Source organism: Gadus macrocephalus, chromosome 10 (genome assembly GCF_031168955.1).
Source record: "Gadus macrocephalus chromosome 10, ASM3116895v1".
Classification (NCBI taxonomy): domain Eukaryota; kingdom Metazoa; phylum Chordata; class Actinopteri; order Gadiformes; family Gadidae; genus Gadus; species Gadus macrocephalus.
This window is the reverse complement of record NC_082391.1, coordinates 14789721-14807379: the sequence shown is the minus strand read 5'-3', so window position 1 is coordinate 14807379 and position 17659 is coordinate 14789721. Positions and strand designations below refer to the sequence as shown.

General features: G+C 46.9%; 2 protein-coding genes across 16 annotated transcripts in view; both read left to right on the top strand.

Moving 5' to 3' along the window:
* Window positions 1–14173, top strand: part of wu:fb13g09 (ATP-binding cassette sub-family C member 5) — a 31718-nt gene extending 17545 nt beyond the window's left edge. For all 3 annotated transcript variants that reach the window (XM_060062710.1, XM_060062709.1, XM_060062708.1), the window contains 12 exons: window positions 211–357; window positions 1569–1698; window positions 2061–2214; window positions 3491–3619; window positions 5163–5349; window positions 6799–6888; window positions 9120–9318; window positions 9937–10096; window positions 10545–10623; window positions 10816–10929; window positions 11935–12099; window positions 13254–14173. In XM_060062710.1, the coding sequence (XP_059918693.1) occupies window positions 211–357; window positions 1569–1698; window positions 2061–2214; window positions 3491–3619; window positions 5163–5349; window positions 6799–6888; window positions 9120–9318; window positions 9937–10096; window positions 10545–10623; window positions 10816–10929; window positions 11935–12099; window positions 13254–13361 (1662 nt within the window). In that variant the 3' untranslated portion in view covers window positions 13362–14173. The remainder of the gene's footprint in view (window positions 1–210; window positions 358–1568; window positions 1699–2060; window positions 2215–3490; window positions 3620–5162; window positions 5350–6798; window positions 6889–9119; window positions 9319–9936; window positions 10097–10544; window positions 10624–10815; window positions 10930–11934; window positions 12100–13253) is intronic.
* A 737-nt stretch (window positions 14174–14910) lies between these two features.
* Window positions 14911–17659, top strand: part of med12 (mediator complex subunit 12) — a 35093-nt gene continuing 32344 nt past the window's right edge. For all 13 annotated transcript variants that reach the window (XM_060062697.1, XM_060062707.1, XM_060062698.1 and 10 more), the window contains exons 1-5: window positions 14911–15069; window positions 15915–16019; window positions 16145–16336; window positions 16802–16961; window positions 17299–17474. In XM_060062697.1, the coding sequence (XP_059918680.1) occupies window positions 14968–15069; window positions 15915–16019; window positions 16145–16336; window positions 16802–16961; window positions 17299–17474 (735 nt within the window). In that variant the 5' untranslated portion in view covers window positions 14911–14967. The remainder of the gene's footprint in view (window positions 15070–15914; window positions 16020–16144; window positions 16337–16801; window positions 16962–17298; window positions 17475–17659) is intronic.

Sequence of the window (17659 nt, the reverse complement as noted above, 5' to 3'; positions counted from 1 at the left end):
CCCCCCCCCCCCCGACTCCAGCGACTTCAAAGGAAAACTCCCAGAGTTGGATTTATTAGAAAACACGAATTCTATTTGTGAAGCGATGTGTTGTTTTTTCTCCAGCCGCAGCCACCCCCCCCCCCCATCCCCCCCCGCCAACCCCACTCCTCTCCTGTCCCTGCGGTCATGGTAATGTGTTGCTCCATCTGCCCCCCACCCTCCATCCAGAACGCGTCGTTAATCTCTGTGAACGGAACGTCGGAGGACAACAGCATGAGGCTGAACCCTGACATCAGCTACTACTCCACGGTGTACGTCCTGTCCATGGCCGCCGCCCTGCTCCTCAAGACCGTCAGGGGACTGGTGTTCGTCAAGGTAAGGGCGCCCCCCCCCCCCCCCCCCCCTCACACACACTCGCTCACTAACTTGACGCAGGGGCCCCGATGTGCCACGCCCCTCTTCCCTGTAAAGGCTCAGTTATGGTTCCACGTCAACGCCAACGCATGACCACGCAGACGCTTCGACGCAGTCAGGAACCTGTTATGGTTCTGCGTCGGGCTTTAGTGAGGTTTTAGTGTCTTAATTCTCCCAATGGCCGTCGGTTGACCGTAAAGGAATCTAGCAGGTTGTTTTTTGTTTGTCTATAAGCTGAGGTACTTTTAGGTCTATCTCTCACAGAGTCCGTGCTCTCGTGGCTCCAGCACTATGATTCAATTTGCCTCGGAGCATAATCTATTTCTGGGGCTAATGCTATAATTTAACACGTTGCAGGGGTGTGTGTGAGGGCCTGTTTGTTATTTTTTGTCATTTCGTACGCATCCATGTGTGTTTGATTTCATTAGCGTGTGTGTGTGTGTGTGTGTGTGTGTGTGTGTGTGTGTGTGTGTGTGTGTGTGTCTTGGGGCTCAGCAGTGTGTGTCGCCAACCCTTTGGGTTGGTGCTCTTTGTTTTGAGTTAACCCGTCCTGACAGCGCATTACAGGGGTTAGCCCCTGACGTTATTGTATGCCAGTTGAAATTGCTAATTCCTTCGTCGAGACGGCTAATCTTTCTCTGGCCCTCAACCGCGATGAGATCTCTGCCGGTGTTGAATATTCCATTAATAGAATTAATGTGTCCCTCCCTGCCAAGAGTAATTTCTATCCAATCGCCGGAGACGTCCCCAAAGAATTAGGGTCGTGACCTTCCCGTGTCTAGCCCGCGGCCGCTCATTATGCAGCAACATTTGACGGCTTTCTCGGAACATCTTCCGACGCGAAACGAGGCCCCCCCCCGATAGCGAAGCGCAGCACATCGCTGTTTTGACATGCGGTGTGTACGCGGCTGCTGTGAGTGGCAAACACGCGACCATGTGTGCTGCAGCTGGAGCCCACCATGGCTGTGTCCCCCCCAACCACCCCCCCAAAAAACACGACACGCGTCGCATTAGCCAAACAAGCTCCCCCTCCTACGTCGCCTCTCGCGCTGAACCCTTCCCCATATGGTTCCCATTGGGCCGATTTGTGTTTGTGTTATTGCGTCTGTTGAGGTTGACTCTCTGACTTCCGATCGTGTGTTGTGTGTTGTTAATCCGCCACCGTTTGACAGTGCACCATGAAGGCGGCCTCTGCGCTCCACGACAGACTGTTCCGGAAGCTCCTGCTCAGCCCCATGCACTTCTTTGACACCACCCCGCTGGGCCGGATCCTCACTCGCTTCTCCCGGGACATGGATGAGGGTGAGGGGGGGAGGGGGGGAGGGGGGGAGGCCCTTTAAATGCTCCATGGCTGTGAGCTAGAGAGAGGGAGAGAGAGAGAGAGAACTGTCTATTACACAGACCGCTTGTGATCCGACTCTTGACTAAGAGCCGATTCCCTATTCTATTAAGGGTAAGCTTTCAAGATGTAGATGTCTTTGGTAGACTAGCTGTTCGATTGACTTGGGATTTCTTACTTTTTATCAAATCATCATTCATTCCCCACTTGATGCGGTGTGTAAAAAGAACAATCAAACGACTGAATAATCAAACGACTGACAATACAGAACACTGAACTCTAATCCACTTAAAGCCAATATCCTCCTCCCCCATCCGCTCTGCAGTGGACGTACGTCTGGCTCTGCAGGCGGAGATGCTGCTGCAGAACATGACCCTGGTGTTCTTCTGCCTGGTCATGGTGGGCGTGGTCTTCCCCTGGTTCCTGCTCTCCATCCTGCCCCTGGGAGCCTTCCTCTTCGTCGTCAACCGCGTCTCCAGGTATGACACACACACACACACACACACACACACACACACACACACACACACACACACACACACACACACACACACACACACACACACACACACACACACACACACACCGTTGTGGGTTATAATGGACATAATGGGGGCCTGCGATCATCGCGGCATCAAAAATGACGAGGGCTTTCAGAAACGTGACTGCATTGTTGTTTCAAACATAAAACGGCGGGCATGAATATGTTTTTGTAGCGAGACTTGGGTTTCTCTTGTATGTCGCATGGAAGTCTCCCAATCATCCAATTTTTAAGGCGGTTGTTATTCAATTATGAAATAACATAGTGCCAACAGCGTAAACATGTTTGTCTGAAACGCTGCCATGTTGTTTTCCTGCTGGGGTCGCTTGCTATGTCTCTGGCACTCTCTCTCTGCCTCTCGCTATCTCCGCCTTTTATGAGAAAATGGTGAAAATGATTCATGGGAGACGGTTTATTCACAGGCAGCAACCACCTCTGTGTCTAAAAGTAGAACTCTCCCCCCCTGCTCTCACACACACACACCTACACCTTTGTCAATAAACCCCTCCTTTCTCTTGGTCTCACACATCCCTGTCAGTGTGTGTGTGTGTGTGTGTGTGTGTGTGTGTGTGTGTGTGTGTGTGTGTGTGTGTGTGTGTGTGTGTGTGTGTGTGTGTGTGTGTGTGTGTGTGTGTGTGTGTGTGTGATCGCATGTGAATCACAGGGTGGAAAATGACCAGGGCTCTGCTGGGAAACTAGTCTGTCCAACCACTGGACAAAACCACTCTATTCCCATCTCTACTTGTGTCCTTCGGCGCTTTACACAATTGCGATACCATTGAGGTTGATCACATTGGTGCTCCATCGCGACACGGTATTGCCCAGTGTCTCTTTTCTCGTATATCGGTCGATTCCTCCGCCTGACTCTCGCGGGCGAATCTGCCCGAGGCAGCGTTGAACACAAAGCAAACCGAGGAGCATAGTGCAAAGTGTGCGCTTCAATATGAAGGGAGATATATCCGAGAACGTCGCATCAGTTATGGCGGCGAAGAAATCACCTTGCAAAAGTTATCACGTGAACCCCCTCCGTGCTCTCTTACCACCTCAACATGACAAAAAAAAAACACCAACAAAGTACAAGTAAGAGATAGCATGGCAGAAAAACAAAGGAAGCCAGACCAGTTAGCAGTATAATCCCCTGTATTGTCTAACGAGACGGTATGAATGAATGTCTACGTGTCATGATCAAACGTCTCTGATCACTCCCTTCCCAGGGTTCTGATTCGGGAGCTGAAGCGCCTGGAGAACATCAGCCAGTCACCGTTCACCTCTCACCTCACCAGCAGTCTTCAGGGCCTCTCCACCATCCACGCTTATGGGAGAGGGCCCGACTTCCTGCAAAGGTAGGCGCTGAGCCGCGTGATCTCGTGGTGCGCTTCCTCCAAGAGACCATCCATCACTTATCCTCAACAGATTGTCAAATTTACATTTGATTGATATTTTTTCTTTTTTTCCATCGACTCAATTAAATTGAATTTAGTTTTGGATTGTCAACGCAACCTGGCGGGGTTAACCAATGACGTACGGTTTCCCGTCATATGAACCACAGGGCACTGCTGGCTAGGCTCTCCATTCGACAAGCCAATTCTCAAGGGAGAAATTACCTTCATCCCCATGTTTAGTTCATTGCTAATGAATAATACTTGGAAACACATCAGATCACTGAAAATCCCTGTGATCCCTGCGACAGACATTTTGTGTTATATTTTAAAAGGGGCAATGTGTTGTTTTCTCACCCGTTCTTGTTTTATTTGTTTTCATAATGGAACTCTCGACATTAAGCACCTGAAGCAGTCTGGGAATTATTTTTATACTTTGTTTCCCGACACTACGCCTCCAGGCGTAGCGGTCATTCTCGTGACAACCGACGTCTGAAATCATTTCTGCAGCGGTCGCTTACCCATTTAAATGACGCAGATGCTGTCACTGGTTATCGCTTGTTTGGACGCTTTGGATATGAGCAAAGCCACTGCTGCAGAACGCTAGCTGTGTGGTGTGTGTATTCTTAGTTGAGAGACCGTTCATGCGGGAAAACGAGCCGTCAAATGTGTCCCCAGCCCAAGAAACCTAAGCAAGCCTAATTTAGGCTTCTAAGACATCCCTGCACCAGCATTCACGTCTGGCAGATCTCTGTGGTCGTTTCTCTGCGGCTGCCAATTCTGCTCAGTTGTTCAAACGATAATTTGAACTGAAATGTTTTGAAGGGGAATATATGCACGTTACCCCTGCTGTATCTCCCTTCTAAAACCTTGGGTTCTGCGTGTATCCCAATAGTCTAGATTTAGACATTGAGGGGGTTCCACTCCAGGAAGAAGGTACCTTGTTTTGATCCCCCAGTGACTGCTGACTATCTGTATGCATCCTTGAGCAAGATCAGTGGCGGTTCTAGACAAATTTTACTAGGGGGGCCAAGAAGGGCCCAGTGTTTAACCAAAGGGGAACAACTAAAATGGCAACAATTGATATTTAAAGATTATAAACTTTGTTTTACTTTAAAATCATCAAACATTTAATTTGTACAAGAGTTTATTACTTCACCAGTCTGTAATTTTCTGTCAAACTACCTCAAATGGATGGAGAATATGCCCAAAATCATCAAAATCATCTAGACATTTGTTTTGTACAAGCGTGCCGTGCGTGCCGGGGCCAGGGACATGTCTATAGGGGCACGGGCCCCCGTGGGCCCCCTTAGGCCCCGGTATAGAACCGCCATTGAGCAAGATGCCCTCACCTTCACCAGGTTAATAACATCCGACTCTAACCCCGGTCGTGTTTCGCCTGTGAGGACTTAAAGTGGGCGTCCGAGCTGCAGCCTGACTGACGTCCGCCCCCCCCCCCCTCTCTCTCCCTCTCTCTCCCCTTCTGTCTCTCCGTCTGCTCCTCCAGATACCAGGAGTTGCTGGACACCAACCAGGCGTCCCACTACCTGTTCAGCTGCGCCATGCGCTGGTTGGCGGTGCGCCTGGACCTCATCAGCATCACGCTCATCGGCGCCGTGGCGTTGCTCATCGTCCTCATGCACCGGCAGATCCCCCCGGCCTACGCGGGCCTGGCCCTGTCTTACGCCGTGCAGGTACGAAGGTGGACCCTGTCCTACATGATGTGAAGGTGGTGGTGGTGGTGGTGGTGGCGGTTGTGGTGGTGGGGTTGATGATGCAGGTGGTGGTGCATGTGGTGTTGGGGTTGATGATGCAGGTGGTGGTGCATTCGGTGGTGTTAGGGGTGATGATGCAGGTGGTGGTGGTGGTTTTGGGGGTAGGGGTAGGGCGATCTATTCACTAACTAGAAGACTATCCTCCCCCTACTACCCAACTGGGGTACCACCGCCACCAGTAGGGATTCAAACCCTGAGCCCTCATTAATATTAGGAGGAGGGGTGGCTGGGATTCGATTAACAGCCCGACGGTTCTGAACCCCAGTCGTCAATACCTGCGGTCCCACGTGGAGGCATCCTCTAGTAGCAAGACGCAAGCTCGATCTGCTCATTAATCAGCTGCATCTGCAACCGTAAACCACTTTGGATCAAAGTGTCTTAAAAGACAGCATGCTCTCTTACCTGACCTGATAGTCAAAGGTGTACACACATACTTGCCAAATTTCAACCTCCAGAACCAAGAATTTGCACTCATTCCTCCGTGGAGACCGCTGCCACGGCCATGAGTTACGTTTTTGGCCTCAAGTGTTATATTAAAGGGATTTTTTCTAGTGGAATGATATTACATCCAACGGTGATATGGACGGCAAAAAGATTGGCTTTATCTTATCGTTAATAACGTGCAGAGGGATCCGGTCATGTATCAGATGGGTGTCTCCAGTAGGACCAAAGCAACATATTGTCCCTTTAAAATTGTACCACTTAAAGTGTGTGTGTGTGTGTGTGTGTGTGTGTGTGTGTGTGTGTGTGTGTGTGTGTGTGTGTGTGTGTGTGTGTGTGTGTGTGTGTGTGTGTGTGTGTGTGTGTGTGTGTGTGTGTGTGTGTGTTCGAAGATGATAAAGAGGGGGATTGGATTAAAGACAAACCACACACCATGAGTCCACCTTCATGTGGTGAGCATCATATTTCAGTACAGGAACCGGGGGGCTTGTTCAGATCTAGTGCTGTGGGAAAGGGGTTGTCCTCCGCTATTTGTTCAGCTCCTTCAGGTCTGACTTTTATCATTCACTTTGACCATTTACTTTGCCCATGCTGTTGCCTATAAACTGCTCCGGGAGGAACCTTGACCTTAAAATATCAGATGAAATTGATGGGCAGTCACTAGATCGCAAGGGACGGTGAAACAATCTATTAACCAGGTTGTAAATGTTACTGCTGGCCTGTCATATAATGGTGCTGGTAATTGGTTGTGAATGAGAGTCTGGTTGTCAATCATTAACCTGCTACTTTTTTATTACCCTTACCTTTATTATTTTTTCTCTCTCCCTTGCTCTCTCTCTCTACCTCTCTGCCTCTCTCTTTCTGATCCCCTCGCTCTCTCTATCCCACCCTCTCCCTATCTCTCTCTCTCTCTCCCTCTCCCTGCAGCTCACTGGCTTATTTCAATTCACCGTGAGGCTGCTGTCAGAGACAGAAGCCCGCTTTACATCCGTTGAGAGGATCAATCATTATATAAAGGTAAGAGCAGCTCGGCTGAAGGCATCGCTGTCTGCCGTACTCACTGTGGGGCGGGCGGATGGGGAGAGCCAATTCAATAGGCCTGGAGTACACTCAGACGTCATGTAGGAACACAAGCGTCACTTATAGACCTGCCCCGCATGCCAACAACAGCTGAATTGAGTATGAGTTGGTGGGTGGGCGTGCGTGCGTGCGTCTGGGCATGCAAGTGTATTTTTTATGAGCCCAGCCAGGAAGCCAGTCGAAACAGGTGACTGGTGATAGTCGCCAGTAGGACTTGATGTCAAACGACAGAATCAACTGTGAAAGCCTTGTGTTACAGCAGGCCATCGGGTTACCCTATAGCTTGACAATAATTCAGTAACTTCAGTTACACATTGAGTGGCTTCAATGTACATGCGAAAGATGCATGTAAACATTAAAGACCGTTGAGGTAGACATTGGTAGTAGTATGTGCTAGTTAGTACATTATTGAAACTAGAAACACCCATCACTGACCATTATGCTAAAGTGTCCAAGGCAATTTTAACAAATAACAATCTAAAGAAGATTCCAAGTATTGAAATGGGCGAATCGTTGCCGTAGTATAGCAGGGTAGGACGGGTGCTATGGCTAACCGCGCCCGATTTAAGTTGAACAGCGCATTACAGGGCTAGCAGCGTACACACAGGTAAAACCGTGAAAACACTAATTACCAGCTCAATTATCGGCTCAACTGTATATATTTTCCCAGACAAATGGAATGTACTTTAGATTAGAGGATTAAGTAATTGGCTGACATAACCCATCATCAACAGTGGATGTAGCTGATCTGTAGATTATCGTACATTCAGTGAAAACTGAACTAGGCTACTACTGAGAATTGTTTGCTTTACTTCGATAGTCCAGATTATAGTTTGTTGATATGCAATTGATAGGCTGGGGATATGTCAGATCACCATGCTTTTGGATGATCTGTGGATGATCGATGGACAATTACTGAACACTCTACTATCGAGGATCTCATAATTTTGGACTTCCAAGTCAATCAGAGCTTGTTGATTTGCAACTGATACTCTCTAGACTTTTACTCATTAGACATGCTGTTGAGTTGCAGGTTTAATGTTGGGGATAATCAGTAGAGATTTTAAGTATTTTTGATTTGCCATTGATAATCAAGACAGAGTCAGATGAAACTACTGTGAATGTGTATAAATGAGAAAAGATAAGTTTATAGCACAAAGTTGAAACCTTCCTGACACAAATGAGACATATTACATGATATTCAAATGAAGCTGCTATTCATCCTTTGGATGCTATTCACTTGCTATTCACTTGAAATGTTGTGGTTCATATCCTTATTCCATGTCCACTTCCACAATGTTGATTTATCAAGCCAGGGTCAACCGACACTTAAAGGAGACGCGGTCAATGTGATACTGAACTGACACTAAATCAATGCGCATTTGATGATCAACTGTGGACTATCCAGGAAAAATGTTACCCCATTTTTTATTTTGCGTTGTAATATGTCAGCTGGTCTGTTTGCTGTTCAATAACATATTGTATAAATACAGAAATAGTATGCCATAGTCAAATATTGACTAAGCTGCATAATTATAGAATGTATATTATGCTATGGTCAAATATTGATTGAGTTATGTTGCATTCGTTCATAACCAATATTAGACTCAAATGCAGGCAAAATTGTTTGGCAAGTTAGGCAAATTCTCTGATTAAATAACAGCCTTATGTTTGGGATTTTTCCGCAGCACAAAAGTAGACAAAGCCACGGTCTCAACTTTCTATGCCATCTCAACAAAATAGAACTGCCTAAAATTAGCCGAATAGGCATACATTTTAAATATTTCATGACTTTCGTTTCATCTTTTGAAGAAAAGCCTTAGTTTCCACTATGGTGAATAGCTATGTTTGTTTTAGCTTTAGAAAAATCGTACAATAGCCGGGAGGGACCACCCAAGTGTAACAGCGGGTTGTCATTTTCTTTGGCTGGAGAGGCGGTTGGGTGTTGTTACGGCAACAGACGGCTGCGACCCTGCATCACTAGAATCCACCGCATCGTTTACACCAGAGCGGGGCAAGCCAGCGGGGCCGGGGGAGGGGGGAGGGGTGAGGCTGGGGGGGGGGGGGGGGGGGGGGGGGGGGGGGGGGGGGGGAGGTGGAAGGGAAGGGAAACCCACCATCACCTCCCCGAGACCCACCGTCGCTGTCTCTCGCTTCCCCCCCCAAAGAACCTGGAGAGCGAGGCGCCCAGACAGATCACCGGCGGGACGTCGTCCCCCGCCGCCCCGGGCTGGCCCCAGCGGGGGGGCCTCTCCTTCCGGGACGTGGACATGCGTTACCGCGACGACCTGCCCCTGGTGCTGAAGAAGTTGTGCTTCGAGATCGCGCCCGAGGAAACGGTGGGGGTCGTCGGCCGCACGGGATCGGGTACGTACCCGTGGGCGCCTTCGCCGCGACCCGACCCGCGATGTGACTTCTGCGCCCCTATCTCCCGTGTCTCCCCTGTTGTTTTGTGCTAGGGCCAGGGGGGGGGGGGCATAATTATATGGCCTGTTGAGCCCTTTGAGACTGTACCTTTGATTAAGGGCTATACAAATACAATTGAATGTAATTGAATTGATGAGTCAAATGTACCAACATGACAAGGGTTTGAACCCCATTAAGCATCATTTCATGTCGCCAGAAAGATTTTCCCATATCTACCAAGAGGAAAGTCTTTGCAATTAATTTATTTTGTTCACAGTGAATAAATGTGTATACATGTATACAGTATCCTCAGCCTTGTAGCATAATTGCCTCATAATTGCCTCAAGTCATATTTTGGCCAAATTGTGATATCTAACCTAACTCTACTCTCCCAACGCTGCTGATTCACTGTGCCTCATTGGCTATATCCTTAGCCAATCAGAGTGCTTTTTACATAGCATAAGTCATCTATTTCACCTAAGCATTTTTTCTGCTAAATACAAGATGAATCTTAAAATATGACTTAATATCAACTCTGCTTTGCGGCTAACGATACGCCGTGTGGCCGTGCGTCGACAGGCAAGTCCTCCCTGGGCGTGGCTCTGTTCAGACTGGTGGAGCTGGCGGGGGGCTCCATCACCGTGGACGGGGTCAACATCGCCGACCTGGGGCTGGAGGAGCTGCGGGGCCAGCTGGCCATCATCCCCCAGGAGCCCGTCCTCTTCATCGGCACCGTCAGGTAGACATCCCCCCCCCCCCCCCCAGGGCCCTGGTCTCACGCCATCGCCGTAGCGACGCACTCTCTACAGACCTCCCTCATGGCTAATGCGTCATTGTCGGCACAAAATAACAAAAAAAAGAAGAACTCCTGATGTAAGTTTGGATTGAGAATTGCGTGCCAAAACCTCGGACCATCTGGTGAGCGGGAAATCAATGAGAGAATCGTCCTCTAACCCCCAAACAATTAGCACCTAAGTGCCCCGGAGAGATTGCTCCGACGGAGGTGCTAAGGATTTAAACGAGCGCGATGAGCTAGCCTGCTGGCCCCGGCCTCTGCGATCTCATTGGTCCATCCCCCACGGCCTCCCTATGAAGCATACATTGCGCGTCTATCATGGTCAGATACACGGGCGCCCTCTGTGTCACCTCGCCCTGTTATAAACACGTGTCTCCTTCTCTCTCGACAGGACCAATCTGGACCCCTGGGGGAAGTACACCGATGCCCAAATATGGGACGCGCTGGAAAAGACGCACATCAAAGACATGGTAGGTGAAAGCGGAGGCGTAATGGCCACCGATAACTCTGGAAGGCTACGATGGATAATATAAATAGGAGAAGAAAGCATCGACAATTGAGTAGCTGTGCCGAACAGGAGCCACCCCTTCCCAACCCCCCCCCCCCCCCCCGGCAGTTCTTTTGAAATGAGTATGTACACCGCCCCCTCCGAATCTCCGCAGGTCAGCCAAATGCCTCACGCCCTCCACTCAGAGGTGACGGAGAACGGAGAGAACTTCTCAGTGGGAGAGAGACAACTGCTGTGTGTTGCCAGAGCGCTGCTGAGACATAGCAAGGTACTGATTGCCTGCGTGACACTGCTGTTTCATGTCCCTGGTCTGTTGGAAGGAATCGAAAAAAAACAACGTTTTTGTGTTTTTCTGTTTTTGTTTTTTCGGATGACTGATAATGACTCTTTCTGAAAAACAGTTTATATTTCGAATGATCCACTGGGAAAACCTACCCAACATCACCTCCTCCTCCACCACCACCACCAAATAGTATTATTAGCATCAGTGGGGAACTGTGCAGCCTCACATTGCCCCCTGTTGGTGGATGTTGTCATTGCATCATGCGCTCCATAAAGCACGTCTTATAGGGTCCGTTCACCCAAAAGCAATGAACACCATTCTACTAATTGGAACGTGAAACATTGACACGATGAGTCAGGTTAATATTGATTGTTTTTTTTATAATCGACTACAGGGAAACCCTCCTACCCCATGCCCTCACACAGAAGGAGTCACGTTGGCAGACTGTGTGGTGTGTTCTCTATCAAAGTAGACAGACAGATACAGTTCAGACCACATGCAGCTACTCATACAGAATAGATGGCGCTCTAGAATCCAACTTTATACATTTATAATTCTGCTTAAACATCAAACATAACTGAATCCCATTAAACCAAAGGGGATCAGAGCAGGTTCATGCAGTGGCTAGGGGGTTTGACAATCCAGCTGAAAGGTCTAGATTCAGGGCATTCATGATCAAGATGCGTTACCCCTACGTACGTATTAATGACGTGCATCGGAATTAACTATTAAAAGGCCCACTATTTTAGCACCATTAGCCATTGTCCGAAAAGCCATTGCTCGTGTGATTAGCCATTACAAGCCACTTCCAAATCTGCCCTTCACTGGGACTGAAAGCGTCCCCTAAATTACAGCTCTATGAACCAGCTGTGCATATCAAAGCCCGTTTAATATTTCCTCAACATGCGGGGGTGAACACGTACATCATTCCATGCATCACAGGATCTATTACGCAGGCCTGCACATCAAGAGCTGCCGCTGCTTCCACAGATCCTGCTGCTGGACGAGGCCACCGCCGCCATCGACGGCGAGACGGACCGGCTCATCCAGAAGACGATCCGCAGCTCGTTCGACGGCTGCACCACGCTGGTCATCGCCCACCGCCTCAACACGGTGCTGAGCTGTCAGCGCGTCATGGTGATGGACAGCGGCCAGGTGAGGAGGGAAACTCAAGCCAGACGTCGCCCTGTTTAACCCGAGGCGCTGTTCACACCGTCGACTAAAGCAGGCTGTGTGTAAAACAGGCTGCTATTTGTTCTTGACTTTTTAAGTTGAGGTCTCAAAGAACGGCCACGCTGCGCGACACTGCGCCTCCTTACTGCTGCAGTGCAAGCCTTCGATTATCTACACCCAACCGACCCAGAATGACGAGCGAGAGGCGCTTGAGTTTTCTTGAGTTCATTTTCGACGGTCAGCCAAAGAGTCGAGGCGTCACGGCGGGGGGGAAAAGCGCATTGTTCAGCAACGCCACGGCAGCAAGCAGAACGCTGGGTGCCCATTGATAACAATTACACAGTAGCCGCCCCCAGCTGTTACAATGCGTCTGGTGTGATGGGTGTGCTCCCTGCATAACTCGGTGTTGGACAATCTGGTTGGGGTGAAGGCCCACCCACCCTCCAAAAACTCAGTCTAGAAGCACTCGATCCGAACCAAAGCAACAGCCGTCTAGGTTGCCATGACACCTTGCTGATATGACTTGAAACGTGTTCGCGTCTTAATACGACGGGACGTTTGATATAATGGACATTTCTGCTCAGTGGGCAGTGGCTCGTGGTAGATGCCCATAAGTTTTTACTAACAGTAACCGTAGTCAGGAATATGCATGTTAAATACCACATAATTTCAGGGAACAATAAGGTCTGCCACAAGGCCCACTGGTGCGCCATCACTGACTGAATGCGTCTTGTTAAAGAACAACTATCTGTCTGGAGGTTTCCTCATTAAGGTCTAAATGATGACTTGGTCATTGGCAGCTGTGCCTCACTGGTCTGATCTAAACTGTGGGAGTAATTGCGTTTCGGGGGATCGTTGTGTGTACTAATTCCCTTCCTTAACACTCAGGGTTGCAAATTGACAACTGATATGGGAATTCATAATAAATTAGCCTCACATCAAGGTCCTCAAAGCGTTCCTTGAAATAAATGTGATTGGGCCATCATGACCAATCACCATCGATTAAGTCCACCCAGTTGTATTTCTCGCTGTCCTGTTCATATGCAGTTGGTTTGACCTGCTTTGGCCCTTTCTTTGTTCTCATCATGCAATTGAACTTGAGTTTGTATGTGCTTTGTCTTTTTTCTTAATAACAGATCTTGGAGTTTGACAGCCCAGCCGCCTTGCTTGCCAATGAAAGTTCCAGGTTCAGAGCCATGATAGAAGCATCAGAAGCCAAAATGGAAGTGACGCACCAGAGCTGAAATCCTGATTGCAAGCTTAAGAAAAACGGCTCTCGCAGTGTCAGTTGCACATCAGTTCAGAGAGAGAGAGAGAGAGAGAGAGAGAGAGAGAGAGAGAGTGTGTGAGTGTGAGTGTGTGTGTGTGTGTGTGTGCGATAGGGGGCAGTTGTTACATACACGAAATGTAGATGCAACGCTTTTACTTGAAACCATATCTGTGAATTTCAGAGAAACCAAAGATGGTGACCACATTCACGGTGACCACCTTTTCAAGGGACACAAATAATAGCAGTAGTAGTTTTAAAAGAAACAAGACAGAGCAAAGGCTCTGACAATGGCACTTTATATTCCATGCATTTACCTGTAAGGGTGCGTGCACGCACATGGCTTCATCGTCATTGCGGTAGTTGCTTAGATTATAAGAATGGTAAATCCAGCTTTCACAATGAAGAAATGCATTGTCATGGAATAATGACCGGTACTGTCTTAGTTTTTATGAATTAATCAGTGCAGGTGTAATAGAAGTGGTTTGACGCTGCTTACTATAGATCTTTTAAGTATTTATGGATCAATCAAAGACTTGCAATGGAAAATGCATACTTGATTAATTTTAACTGGTACACTTTTGTTCTGATGATTGCGATGGTAAACATCTGCCTTATAATTAATGTCTACTGATAACCGAGTTGTGGGCCAGGCCTCTAATGGATTTTCAAGTTTTACTTTGTATGCACCTTGAGATTGTAATTTTTCATGTCTTATATTTGTACATTTAATATTAAATATGTTAAAAATAAATCTTTTTCAATAAAGATATTTTTATACAAGCTTAATTGTCTGACCTGCTTTTTTGTTTGTGTATACAGTGCCCTGCTGTGCAGACTTGTGTTCATGCAAGCAAAATAATGCAGATCACTTTATTAACTAGGTTTGTGTAAGCACTAGCATCAGAGGGATCGTGCATCATAAGGTCGCTTCATAGATTCAATGGGTCATCCATTGACAAATATAGCCAAATGGTGCACTAGCTTTACAATGAAAACACACTCCATATTCAGCATAATATATTTATGAGAGTAAATGTATGTGCATTTACTATGACTAGCAATGTACGGTGACCATCAATTAAACTTGCTTTATTCAAAGGGATTAAGACAAATTGAGAAGTGAGACTAATTTCCAAGTTTGCCCTGATTACAGTGCAAGTTAAAATAAGTTAACATATAGATCCTTAGATACCGGTTCTTAATAAATGTACATGTATACATCAATTATACAGCACAGTTGGCGAAGGTCAGCCTGAATAATGCAGATGAAAGTTTCTCGCAGGATTTTGAGGTACTATCTCGTTAATTAACCTTTAATTTTCATTTAATATGTTGTCCGAATTCTGAGACAATGATAATGAAAAAAATAACCGATTTTATTTTATCTTATATAGACCTTCTCGGAATTCAGAGATAATTATCTCGCATATTTTGTTTTCTCAAGTCAACGTATACGTTAATCTGTCGTTGATTTTATTTTGAAGTGAGACGATTGAATGAGACCGGAAGTTTGCATTGCTGCTGTAGCTAGGCTCGAGCGGCTGCTGGAAAAGGAAAGCCTTGCGCTGTGATGCCGCTGGATGATGGCTGCCTTCGGTATCTTAAGTTACGAGCACCGGCCTCTTAAACGGCCCAGGCTCGGCCCTCCGGACGTGTATCCTCAAGACCCGAAGCAAAAAGAGGTCAGAACATGTTGATGTTTCTATACAATGCACATCAGTGATTTTAAACGGTGTTAAAGTGCCCAGTTATGAAGCTATGCGATAGCTAGCCTGCTTAGCCCCTACTCCAGACGGGCCTTCAATAACAATGAACAGCACCAAGGTAGTTGTCACTTTGTTAGATAGCCGGGCTACTCCGAGAGCCAACACACATCTACCGGTGTCTTCCACCTCTACGATTGCCGTGTGCAATACGCCACATCCCCACATTGTTATTTTCCGCTCAAAGTAAATGCTCTTTGTTTTATGTGGTTGTATTGTGGGGGATTTTGTTATTGTGATGAGATGGTGCGGGACTAGGAGTAAATATCTCCTTTCTGCGCGGAGATCTCCCTCTAGCTCGGCGTTATCCACATAGCTATGCAAGCTGCTTGGTTTGGGAGGTACAATGGAGGGTTACCTGTATCGACATTAGTGCATTCATTTTTCAGACGCGGATCTTGAGCATGATTGAGGTTTTCCTTAGCGTTGTCATCCATCCCCGGGTTCAGGTCATGTTAGGTTGCTTGGATTAGATTACAAGACCCACAGCACATTAAAGGCCCGTTCTGTAAAACTGAGTTGAGGGTCATCTTTTCCATTTTGTGTGAGCTTTCACTTGTATTCAACTGTATGCTGCCTTACTGTAAACTGCAGTGTACAGTATACCTTAAACTGATGGATATCACAGCAGTTTGCTTTACTACTGTATGTACATCTATCATCTCTGTGTACATCTAAACCATTTAACTCCAAACGTTATGAACTTCCCTGTTGATGATTTTGCAATGTGTAACACCAATAACATAAATACATTTTTGCATCAGGATGAATTGACTGCATTAAACGTAAAACAAGGATTTAATAATCAACCAGCGGTGTCCGGAGATGAACATGGCAGCGCAAAAAATGTCAACTTTAATCCCGCCAAGGTAATCAATTAAATCTACTATATTTCCTTCAACGTACCATTTGTCTTTGTTCTGTACATGCTTTTAATACGTACATTGCAGACCTGAGCTGTTTATTGAGGTGTCTACTTTCCATCGCTTCATAGATCAGCTCAAACTTCAGCAGCATTATGGCTGAGAAGCTTCGCTACAACACATTCCCAGACACAGGGAAGCGCAAGCCGCAGGTCAACCAGAAGGATAACTTCTGGCTGGTCACTGCCAGGTCCCAGAGCTCCATTAACAACTGGTTCACAGACCTGGCTGGGACCAAGCCCCTCACGCTGCTGGCCAAAAAGGTGAGGCCGCCACACTGCGGGTTAATGAAGCTGTGGAGAGGAGACCTCGTTACGACAAGGACAACAGACATCTTAAGAGCTTTGTGTTGTTTTCCCCTTGGATGCATGAGACCTAGTTTGTTTGGTTTACTATATATGCCATTTTTTTTAACTCGATTAGTGTTTCATGCCTCAGGTAAGACGTGTTTGAATAATGTTTTGATGGTGTATGCACAACATTCTCATAGCACAGTTCTTGTCACTTATTATGCATTGAAAATCACACAAAGATTGGCTCCCATCTTTGGATGTCTTCTAAGGCAGTTGGGGCTTTAATGTGTATTGCATCGCTGCAGTATTTTCCAGAGGATTGACTAAGGAAATCTTCTTTTATTAGCCGACCAAGGCTACCACCTTATCTACCGTCACCCATTCATGCAGCATTTCGCAGCATCACATCTTTTCCTTTCAATTTCTCTTCCACAGGTTCCAATTTTTAGCAAAAAGGAAGAGGTATTTGGATACCTTGCCAAATATTCGGTTCCTGTGATGCGCTCAGCATGGATGATCAAAATGACCTGCGCATACCATGCTGCCATTACAGAGACTAAGGTCAAGAAAAGACATGTGACTGATCCCTGTATAGGTGAGGTCACACCCAACCGACGCTTGACAGAGCCTTTCATGAAAGAGATTGAATATGTTCAGTATCTTCCTCTTTTTTTTTCTCTATGACTTACTGCGAAATATTGCACCTGGTTTTGCCCACAATGTTTGGATTAAGATTATTATAGAAATACAAATACTTAACATTGTGATATTAAGTTAATGTGTCAAACTGTATTTTGTGTATCCTACATGTCAAAGGATTACAGTCTTGAAGTATGTTGGATAATGACCCACACGCTTTTCTTGAATTGCATGTATCCGCGCAAACATGCACAGAGAAGAGAATGTGTCTGGATGAAAATCTGTCTTTGTAGAATGGACCCAGATCATCACCAAATACCTGTGGGAGCAGCTTCAGAAGGTGGCTGAGTTCTACAGACAGTTCCCCAGCCAGGGCTGTGCCTCCCCACAGCCTGCCACACCCGCGGAGGTGGAGACAGCCATGAAGCAATGGGAGTACAACGAGAAGCTAGCCATGTTCATGTTTCAGGTGAGTTCTTCCCAGTATGGAGTAAAAGCTTGGCGCTGATCATTGATTATATATATTTGAAATGTAAATCAACATGCATGTCTGCTGCCCTGGTGGCTTTTTGTAGATTTGGTTGTGACGGCGAGGAAGCCCTTGCATAAGATAGGATGTTACGATGTGGCAAGATGAATGAAGTCGAATGGTCT